We start from the raw sequence: 12,324 nt of genomic DNA, 5'->3' as shown, positions 1-12,324 counted from the left end.
CCCCCACACACACACAAACTCTCCCCCACACACACACAAACTCTCCCCCACACACACACAAACTCTCCCCCACACACACACAAACTCTCCCCCACACACACACAAACTCTCCCCCACACACACACTAACCTCCCCCACCCACACACTAACCTCCCCCACCCACACACTAACCCCCCCCCCCACACACACTAACCCCCCCACACACACTAACCCCCCCCCACACACTAACCCCCCCCCCACACACTAACTCTCCCACCCACACACACACTAACCCCCCCACACTAACTCTCCCCCACACACTAACTCTCCCACCCACACACCCCCACCTCCCCCACCACCTCCCGCACACACACACCACCTCCCGCACACACACACCACCTCCCGCACACACACACACCACCTCCCGCACACACACACCTTCTCCCGCACACACACACCACCTCCCGCACATACACCTCTGCCACATACCCATATCTCACACACACCCCCACCAAACCCCCCCACACACACCTACCTCTCACACTCTCCCACACACCTCTCACACACACCCACATCTCGCTCACACACACACAAACACCCCTCTATCTCTCTCACACAAACCCCACTCACCCACCCAAACCCCACTCACTCACACAAACAAACATCACCCCTCTCTTGCACTCCACCCCCCTTCTCAATCCACCCCCCTCTCTCCAAACACAAACCCCCCCACCTCTCTCCACACCCCCCATCTTCCCTCCTCACACCCTCCACACCACCCACACTCTCCACAACCCGCCCATCCACCCCCCATCTATCCACACAAACCCCACTCACACAACCACCACACACACACCTCACTCCCTACACACACACACACACACACCTCCCTACACACACACACACACACACACACACCTCTCCCTACACACACACACACACACACACACACACCTCTCCCTACACACACACACACACACCTCTCCCTACACACACACACACACCTCTCCCTACACACACACACACACACACCTCTCCCTACACACACACACACACACACACCTCTCCCTACACACACACACACACACACACCTCTCCCTACACACACACACTTCACTCCCTACACACACCTCCCTACACACACACACACACACACACACACACACACACACCTCTCCCCACACACACACCTCTCCCCACACACACACACACACACACCTCTCCCTACACACACACACACACACACCTCTCCCTACACACACACACCCCTCACTCCCTACACACACACACACACACACACATCTCCCCCCACACACACCTCTCCCCACACACACACACACCTCTCCCCCCACACACACACACACACACACCTCTCCCCACACACACACACACACACCTCTCCCCACACACACACCTCTCCCTACACACACACACACACACACACCTCTCCCTACACACACACACACACACACCTCCCCACACACAAACACCTCCCCACACACACACACACTTCTCCCCCCACACACACACACACACCTCTCCCTACACACACACACACACACACACACACACCTCTCCCTACACACACACACACACACACACACACACACACCTCTCCCTACACACACACACACACACACACCTCTCCCTACACACACACACACACACACACCTCCCTACACACACACACACACCTCCCTACACACACACACACACACACACCTCTCCCTACACACACACACACACACACACCTCTCCCTACACACACACACGCACACCTCTCCCTACACACACCTCTCCCTACACACACACACACACACACCTCTCCCTACCTACACACACACACACACACACACACACACACACACACACCTCTCCCTACCTACACACACACACACACACACACACACACACCTCTCCCTACACACACACACACACACACACCTCTCCCTACCTACACACACACACACACACACCTCTCCCTACACACACACACACACCTCTCCCTACACACACACACACACACACCTCTCCCTACACACACACACACACACACACACCTCTCCCTACACACACACCTCTCCCTACACACACACACACACACACACACCTCTCCCTACACACACACCTCTCCCTACACACACACACACACCTCTCCCTACACACACACACACACACACACACACCTCTCCCTACACACACACACACCACACACACCACACACACACACCTCTCCCTACACACACACACCTCTCCCTACACACACACACACACACACCTCTCCCTACACACACACACACACACACCTCTCCCTACACACACACACACACACACACACACACACACCTCCCCACACACAAACACACACACACACACCTCTCCCCCCACACACACACACACCTCTCCCCACACACACACACACACACACACCTCTCCCTACACACACACACACACCTCTCCCTACACACACACACACACACACACACACCTCTCCCTACACACACACCTCTCCCTACACACACCTCTCCCTACACACACACACACACACCCCTACCTCTCACCACACACACACACCCCTACCTCTCACCACACACACACACCCCTACCTCTCACCACACACACACACCCCCCTCTCACCACACACACACACCCCCCCCCTACCTCTCACCACACACACACCCCCCCCCTACCTCTCACCACACACACACACCCCCCCCCCTACCTCTCACCACACACACACACACCCCCCTACCTCTCACCACACACACACACCCCCCCTACCTCTCACCACACACACACCCCCCCCCTACCTCTCACCACACACACACACCCCCCCCTACCTCTCACCACACACACACACCCCCCCCCTACCTCTCACCACACACCACACCCCCCCCTACCTCTCACCACACACACACACCCCCCCCTACCTCTCACCACACACACACCCCCCCCCTACCTCTCACCACACACACACACACACACACACCCCTACCTCTCACCACACACACACACACACACACACACCCCTACCTCTCACCACACACACACCTACCTCTCACCACACACACACACACACACACACACACACACACCTACCTCTCACCACACACACACACACACACCTACCTCTCACCACACACACACACACACACACCTACCTCTCACCACACACACCTACACACCTACCTCTCACCACACACACCTACACACCTACCTCTCACCACACACACCTACACACCTACCTCTCACCACACACACACACACCTACACACCTACCTCTCACCACACACACACACACCTACACACCTACCTCTCACCACACACACACACACACACACCTACCTCTCACCACACACACACACACCTACCTCTCACCACACACACACACACCTACCTCTCACCACACACACACACACCTACCTCTCACCACACACACACACACACACACACACCTACCTCTCACCACACACACACACACACACCTACCTCTCACCACACACACACACCTCTCACCACACACACACACACCCACACACCTACCTACCTCTCACCACACACACACACGAGGTCGACCGATTATGATTTTTCAACGCCGATACCGATTATTGGATGACCAAAAAGACCGATACCGATTAATCGGCCGATTATTTCTCCCCCCCCCCTTTCGTAATGAAAATTAAAACAATACTGAATGAACACTTGTTTTAACTTAATATAACACATCAAAATCAATTTAGCCTCAAATAAATAATGAAACATGTTCAATTTGGTTTAAATAATGCAAAAACAAAGTGTTGGAGAAGAAAGTAAAAGTGCAATATGTGCCATGTAAAAAAGCTAAGGTTTAAGTTCCTTGCTCAGAACATGAGAACATATGAAAGCTGGTGGTTCCTTTTAACATGAGTCTTCAATATTCCCTGGTAAGAAGTTTTAGGTTGTAGTTATTATAGGAATTATAGGACTACTTCTCTCTATACGATTTGTATTTCATATACCTTTGACTATTGGATGTTCTTATAGGCACTTTAGTATTGCCAGTGTAACAGTATAGCTTCCGTCCCTCTCCTCGCTCCTACCTGGCCTCGAACCAGGAACACATCGACAACAGCCACCCTCGAAGCAGCGTTACCCATGCAGAGCAAGGGAAACAACTACTCCAAGTCTCAGCGTGAGTGACGTTTGAAACGCTATTACCGCGCACCCCGCTAACTAGCTAGCCATTTCACATCGGTTACACCAGCCTCAGCTTGGGAGTTGATAGGCTTGAAGGGGTGGGTATAATTTGTGGAACGTTCCAACAGGAATCTGTTCCAAAAAACGTTAAGTAAAAGGTTGCCAACCAACAACGCATACAAAGTAGCAACGCATACAAACCTAGCTAACTAGCTGCCGAATAGGCATCAACTCACCACGTAGCTTATTCTTAATGTTTGTCTATAGGCAAACAGACATGTGAGGACAGACATTTTTCGGAATAAACGTGATGAGTGAAAAACGCAATGAAATAGACCACTCACTACCCGGTATCTTACTCTGCCGCTATACAACTTTGTATGCGTTGTTTTTTGGAAACCTTGTTATTTACAAAGTTTTTGGAATAGATTCCTGTTGGAACGTTCCACAAATTATACCCACCCGGTCTGAAGTCATAAACAGCGCAATGCTTGAAGCACAGCGAAGGCTGTTTGAATGAATGCTTACGAGCCTGCTGCTGCCTACCACCGCTCAGTCAGACTGCTCTATCAAATCATAGACTTAATTATAATATAATAAACACACAGAAATACGAGCCTTTGGTCATTAATATGGTCGAATCCGGAAACTATCATCTCGAAATCAAACGTTTTTTTTCTTTCAGTGACATACGGAACCGTTCCGTATTTTATCTAATGGGTGGCTAAGTCTAAATATTCCTGTTAGGCATTGATGTTTATGGTTAGGTACATTGGTGCAACGACAGTACTTTTTTCGCAAATGCGCTTGTTAAATCAACACCCGTTTGTCGAAGTAGGCTGTGATTCAATGAAAATTAACAGGCAATTATATGCAACGCAGGACACGTTAGATAAACTAGTAATATCATCAACCATGTGTAGTTAACTAGTGATTATGTTAAGATTGATTTTTTTATAAGGTAAGTTTAATGCTAGCTAGCAACTTACCTTTGTTTCTTGCTGCCCTCGCGTTACAGGTAGTCAGCCTGTTAATCCTTGTGGAGTGTAATGTAAGGCAGGTGGTTAGAGCGTTGGACTGGTAACCGAGGGTTGCAAAAACGAATCCCCCCTGAACTGAGCAGTTAACCCCCGTTTCTTGGCAGTCATTGTAAATAAGAATGTGTTCTTAATCTGACTTGCCTAGTTAAATAAAGGTGTAAAAAAATATATAAATTCGGCAAATCGGTGGCCAAAAATACCGATTACCGATTGTTATGAAATCTTGAAATCGGCCCTAATTAATCGGCCATTCCGATTAATCGGTCGACCTCTAACACACACACACCTACCTCTCACCACACACACCTACACCTCCACACACAAACACCTACCTCTCCACACACACACACACCTACCTCTCCACACACACACACCTACCTCTCCACACACACACACACCTACCTCTCCACACACACACACACCTACCTCTCCACACAAACACACCTACCTCTCCACACAAACACACCTACCTCTCCACACACACACACACACACACCTACCTCTCCACACAAACACAACTACCTCTCCACACAAACACACACACACACGCCTCACCACACACGCCTCACCACACACGCCTCACCACACACGCCTCACCACACACGCCTCACCACACACGCACACACACCTCACCACACACGCCTCACCACACACCATCTGAAGTGTAATGTGACAGGAACACAAAGCAAGCTGGAATGCTCTTCTTTTCTCATCCCCTACTTTACCTCTCTGCACAACCATTACCAGGACTACACTGTCACCCTTCACTGGAAACAACAGTCACAATGAAGTACCTGGACCTTTAAAGTGTCACTTCACACAGTTTTACAGGTTGCCTTATTTTTCACTCGGATTATAGTGGATCCCCACCAAACTGTTCTCCTGGTTTCATTAGAGAAAATTGGGAGACGTTTTGCTGAGTCATCATGCCATTGACTATAATGCAATTATGTCTGAAGCATATTAGAAAACACCAACTAAATGAAGTCTCTGCACTACATGCACACCAGCTAAATGAAGTCTCTGTACTACATGCACACCAACTAAATGAAGTCTCTGCACTACATGCACACCAACTAAATGAAGTCTCTGCACTACATGCACACCAACTAAATGAAGTCTCTGCACTACATTTTTTAAAGAAATGCTCCACTGTGCCATAAATCGATGTTGGAATGATTCCGTTTACAACAACAAAAAGATGCAACTATGGATTTATGGGACAGTGGACCATTTAAAAATAAATAATTACAAATTGTTGAGACAATGTTGATGATGTAATACTGTTCGTTTGGAGCATTTTATAACAAGCTTCAGACAGTTTCCCAACGTAGTCAGAGTGTTGACCCCGAACAACGTAGTCAGAGTGTTGACCCCAAACAACGTAGTCAGAGTGTTGACCCCAAACAACGTAGTCAGAGTGTTGACCCCGAACAACGTAGTCAGAGTGTTGACCCCGAACAACGTAGTCAGAGTGTTGACCCCGAACAACGTAGTCAGAGTGTTGACCCCGAACAACGTAGTCAGAGTGTTGACCCCGAACAACGTAGTCAGAGTGTTGACCCCGAACAACGTAGTCAGAGTGTTGACCCCGAACAACGTAGTCAGAGTGTTGACCCCGAACAACGTAGTCAGAGTGTTGACCCCGAACAACGTAGTCAGAGTGTTGACCCCGAACAACGTAGTCAGAGTGTTGACCCCGAACAACGTAGTCAGAGTGTTGACCCCGAACAACGTAGTCAGAGTGTTGACCCCAAACAACGTAGTCAGAGTGTTGACCCCGAACAACGTAGTCAGAGTGTTGACCCCGAACAACGTAGTCAGAGTGTTGACCCCGAACAACGTAGTCAGAGTGTTGACCCCAAACAACGTAGTCAGAGTGTTGACCCCAAACAACGTAGTCAGAGTGTTGACCCCAAACAACGTAGTCAGAGTGTTGACCCCAAACAACGTAGTCAGAGTGTTGACCCCAAACAACGTAGTCAGAGTGTTGACCCCAAACAACGTAGTCAGAGTGTTGACCCCAAACAACGTAGTCAGAGTGTTGACCCCAAACAACGTAGTCAGAGTGTTGACCCCAAACAACGTAGTCAGAGTGTTGACCCCAAACAACGTAGTCAGAGTGTTGACCCCAAACAACGTAGTCAGAGTGTTGACCCCAAACAACGTAGTCAGAGTGTTGACCCCGAACAACGTAGTCAGAGTGTTGACCCCAAACAACGTAGTCAGAGTGTTGACCCCGAACAACGTAGTCAGAGTGTTGACCCCAAACAACGTAGTCAGAGTGTTGACCCCAAACAACGTAGTCAGAGTGTTGACCCCAAACAACGTAGTCAGAGTGTTGACCCCAAACAATGTAGTCAATGCCAAGTGTTAACTCAGAAAAATGTGTCTACTAATTTTCTCGGTAATGAAACAAAATATAAAAACATTGTTTGAGGGATCAACTACAAGCACAGAAAGAGTGAAAATAAGTATACATGTAGAATTTGGTGACAAGTCTCATAACCCCGGCTCAAAAGTCACCAGACTTCAAGTCCACACAAGTGTCTCCTCTCCAGACCACTGCTAGACTGGTCTACGAAGTGGCTGTTTGGGTGTGTAATCTACTTGGAGCTGGTCGAGCAGCACATCACAAGATGACAGGGGCACTGGTACCCTCTCTCTCTACAGACCCAGCTGTCTGAGAGGGTGTGCCTCACCTCTTTCTTCCCCATGCGTATGGACAGGATCTTCTCCACCACGGGCCCCTCTGTCTCCACCTCCTACAGTCACATAGATTGAACAACATTAGCACAGTCAAATGGAATGAAGAGCAATGAGCACAAACCTACTCACACATTTTCTCTGTGGAACGCATGCACACCTGCACACATTGTGGGTGCTGACCTGCTGTTCAGAGTTGGTGAAGGGCGGCTTGGGAGCAGTGGAAACATCTCCATCATCGTCTGAGATCCTGAACTCAAGTTCCTCTGTATAGCGCTTCCTCTTCACCTGACGACTGGAACGACGCTTCTATAGAGAGCGAGGGGTGAGGAGAGAGCGAGAGAGAGAGGGGTGAGGAGAGAGCGAGAGAGAGAGCGAGAGGGGTGAGGAGAGAGCGAGAGAGAGAGCGAGAGGGGTGAGGAGAGAGCGAGAGAGCGAGAGGGGTGAGGAGACAGCGAGAGAGAGAGATAGGGGTGAGGAGACAGCGAGAGAGAGAGATAGGGGTGAGGAGAGAGCGAGAGAGGGGTGAGGAGAGAGCGAGAGAGGGGTGAGGAGAGAGCGAGAGAGGGGTGAGGAGAGAGCGAGATAGGGGTGAGGAGAGAGCGAGATAGGGGTGAGGAGAGAGCGAGATAGGGGTGAGGAGAGAGCGAGATAGGGGTGAGGAGAGAGCGAGATAGGGGTGAGGAGAGAGCGAGATAGGGGTGAGGAGAGAGCGAGATAGGGGTGAGGAGAGAGCGAGATAGGGGTGAGGAGAGAGCGAGATAGGGGTGAGGAGAGAGCGAGATAGGGGTGAGGAGAGAGCGAGATAGGGGTGAGGAGAGAGCGAGAGAGAGCGAGGAGAGAGCGAGAGAGAGCGAGGAGAGAGCGAGAGAGAGCGAGGAGAGAGCGAGATAGGGGTGAGGGAGAGAGCGAGAGGGGTGAGGAGAGAGCGAGAGGGGTGAGGAGAGAGCGAGAGGGGTGAGGAGAGAGCGAGAGGGGTGAGGAGAGAGCGAGAGGGGTGAGGAGAGAGCGAGAGCGGTGAGGAGAGAGCGAGAGCGAGAGAGGGGTGAGGAGAGAGCGAGAGCGAGAGAGGGGTGAGGAGAGAGCGAGAGCGAGAGAGGGGTGAGGAGAGAGCGAGAGCGAGAGAGGGGGTGAGGAGAGAGCGAGAGCGAGAGAGGGGTGAGGAGAGAGCGAGAGCGAGAGAGAGAGCGAGAGAGAGAGAGAGGGGTGAGGAGAGAGCGAGAGAGAGAGAGAGGGGTGAGGAGAGAGCGAGAGAGAGAGATAGGGGTGAGGAGAGAGCGAGAGAGAGAGAGATAGGGGTGAGGAGAGCGAGAGAGAGAGATAGGGGGAGGAGGAGAGAGCGAGAGAGAGAGAGAGGGGTGAGGAGAGAGCGAGAGAGAGAGAGAGGGGTGAGGAGAGAGCGAGAGAGAGAGATAGGGGTGAGGAGAGAGCGAGAGAGAGAGAGAGGGGTGAGGAGAGAGCGAGAGAGAGAGAGAGGGGTGAGGAGAGAGCGAGAGAGAGAGAGAGAGGGGTGAGGAGAGAGCGAGAGAGAGAGAGAGGGGTGAGGAGAGAGCGAGAGAGAGAGGGGTGAGGAGAGAGCGAGAGAGAGAGGGGTGAGGAGAGAGCGAGAGAGAGAGAGGGGTGAGGAGGAGAGCGAGAGATAGGGGTGAGGAGAGAGCGAGAGATAGGGGTGAGGAGAGAGCGAGAGATAGGGGTGAGGAGAGAGCGAGAGATAGGGGTGAGGGAGAGAGCGAGAGAGAGGGGTGAGGAGAGAGCGAGAGATAGGGGTGAGGAGAGAGCGAGAGAGAGGGGTGAGGAGAGAGCGAGAGAGAGGTGAGGAGAGAGCGAGAGAGAGGGGTGAGGAGAGAGCGAGAGAGAGGGGTGAGGAGAGAGCGAGAGAGAGGGGTGAGGAGAGAGCGAGAGAGAGAGATAGGGGTGAGGAGAGAGCGAGAGAGAGAGATAGGGGTGAGGAGAGAGCGAGAGAGAGAGAGATAGGGGTGAGGAGAGAGCGAGAGAGAGAGATAGGGTGAGGAGAGAGCGAGAGAGAGAGAGATAGGGGTGAGGAGAGAGCGAGAGAGAGAGAGATAGGGGTGAGGAGGGGTGAGGAGAGAGCGAGAGAGATAGGGGTGAGGAGAGAGCGAGAGATAGGGGTGAGGAGAGAGCGAGAGAGAGATAGGGGTGAGGAGAGAGGCTAAACAGGTGTACCATAGTGGGCTAACGGCCCTGAATTAAGGATGCAGTGATAACACACCTGGGTCCTGTTCAATACGCACACAAACAGGGCATAAAATGTACTTTTTGATTTTTTTTTAATCTACCAGCCACCCAGATTTTTTACCAGGCCAAATAGTCACAAAAACTTACACCAACAAAAAAACTGATGAGCATGTGTTGTAATGTTTCTAAAACAATACATGTATTACTTGTAAGAAGTAAAGCGGTATATTGTTTCATTTAAGATTTTTTGTGACCTGGGCCTTTTAACCAAAATATCAGCGATTAGACAAATGTTCACCTGCCCCTTTAAGGGTGGGGGGTTACCGTGGTAATGCCAGGGTCATGTGCCTGTGAGATTGAGTCTGACTAATAGCAGTGTTGTCGTCTCTTCCCTAGCAGCTGAAACTCTAACATAGAAAAACAGCTTTGCTTGTGAACAGAACTATGTAAATAGACCAAGAAACACAAGGACAAAGTCTCACTGCAGTAGACTTTCCTTTCAAGTAAACTAGACCAACTGTTATGCCTGTGCACAGCGCTTGTAAAAACAAATGTGTCACTCAGCGCTTCACGTGCACACAGCCCCCAGCCAAGCAGTGTTGCAGAGCGAGGTGGGATAGGCTATAGGATTCATAGTTCTTTGACGTTGTGTGATTCATTTACCAGCTATGAAACAAGACAGCAGAAATACTTTCAACATAATACTTTTTATTCACACATGCAAGTGAAATGCTCACACTGGAGCCCTGAGCACCGGCCAACGTGGCTGGTTAAACGGACATCTTACCCGCCAATGTCAAAATCAACCCATATCTGGCAGGTGGTGGGTGTTGATTTTAGGCCCTGCATACAAACAAAAGGAGTTTATTTTTGGACAAGTTTAGACGGTGCCTCAGTTCTCTTCTGTTTGGTGTTCAACGAACATGACCCAGGTATGTTACTGATAACAGAAAAATCACAGGAGAAACATCTACAGATTCATTTTAAATCAGGAAAGCTCACATCACTCCCACAACACTCCCACAACCTACAGCAGTCTAACCTAGGGAGCCAGACACACGATCAGTCTCTAGCGCGAGGCAGGCAGCCCTCTCAGTCTGTCCTGAAGGGGTAAACCGTAACCGCTGCAGTCATGGTATTACATCGGTCAGGCAGTGCCTGCTGTTTAAGACTGGTGAACATAGGGCAGTGCCTGCTGTTTAAGACTGGTGAACATTGGGCAGTGCCTGCTGTTTAAGACTGGTGAACATTGGGCAGTGCCTGCTGTTTAAGACTGGTGAACATTGGGCAGTGCCTGCTGTTTAAGACTGGTGAACATTGGGCAGTGCCTGCTGTTTAAGACTGGTGAACATTGGGCAGTGCCTGCTGTTTAAGACTGGTGAACATTGGGCAGTGCCTGCTGTTTAAGAATGGTGAACATTGGGCAGTGCCTGCTGTTTAAGACTGGTGAACATTGGGCAGTGCCTGCTGTTTAAGACTGGTGAACATTGGGCAGTGCCTGCTGTTTAAGACTGGTGAACATTGGGCAGTGCCTGCAGTTTAAGACTGGTGAACATTGGGCAGTGCCTGCTGTTTAAGACTGGTGAACATTGGGCAGTGCCTGCAGTTTAAGACTGGGCAGTGCCTGCTGTTTAAGACTGGTGAACATTGGGCAGTGCCTGCTGTTTAAGACTGGTGAACATTGGGCAGTGCCCCAGTATCAGCCGGCTGGGTCACCTGGATATTTGGGTTGGTTTAGTAATTTGCTGCTAACAGCTCCCATATGCCTGCATCAGAGTGGAGGAGTGTGTGTGTCACCATATTTTGATTAAATTCACTCCTGAAAAACACCAGGACCAGTCCAAAGCACCAGGACCAGTCCGAAGCCACCAGGCCAGCACGTCGGGGATCTAGTTTCAGGCCAGCACGTCGGGGATCTAGTTTCAGGCCAGCACGTCGGGGATCTAGTTTCAGGCCAGCACGTCGGGGATCTAGTTTCAGGCCAGCACGTCGGGGATCTAGTTTCAGCCAGCACGTCGGGGATCTAGTTTCAGGCCAGCACGTCGGGGATCTAGTTTCAGGCCAGCACGTCGGGGATCTAGTTTCAGGCCAGCACGTCGGGGATCTAGTTTCAGGCCAGCACGTCGGGGATCTAGTTTCAGGCCAGTACGTCGGGGATCTAGTTTCAGGCCAGTACGTCGGGGATCTAGTTTCAGGCCAGTACGTCGGGGATCTAGTTTCAGGCCAG

At 50.8% G+C, this 12,324-nt stretch overlaps 1 protein-coding gene across 1 annotated transcript in view; it reads right to left on the bottom strand.

Annotated features, from left to right (window-relative positions):
• LOC115169864 (chromodomain-helicase-DNA-binding protein 7) overlaps window positions 1–12,324 on the bottom strand; it is a 124,033-nt gene that overhangs the window by 47,424 nt on the left and 64,285 nt on the right. Inside the window, exons 5-6 of the mRNA XM_029725921.1 lie at window positions 8,085–8,210; window positions 7,898–7,960 (exon numbers count right to left, since the gene is read on the bottom strand). Coding sequence (XP_029581781.1) covers window positions 7,898–7,960; window positions 8,085–8,210 — 189 coding nt within the window. The remainder of the gene's footprint in view (window positions 1–7,897; window positions 7,961–8,084; window positions 8,211–12,324) is intronic.

The sequence above is a fragment of the Salmo trutta genome, chromosome 31 (assembly GCF_901001165.1).
Source record: "Salmo trutta chromosome 31, fSalTru1.1, whole genome shotgun sequence".
In the NCBI taxonomy this organism is placed as follows: Eukaryota; Metazoa; Chordata; class Actinopteri; order Salmoniformes; family Salmonidae; genus Salmo; species Salmo trutta.
The sequence above is the reverse complement of the archived record's forward strand: the minus strand, read 5'-3'. Positions and strand labels throughout refer to the sequence as shown.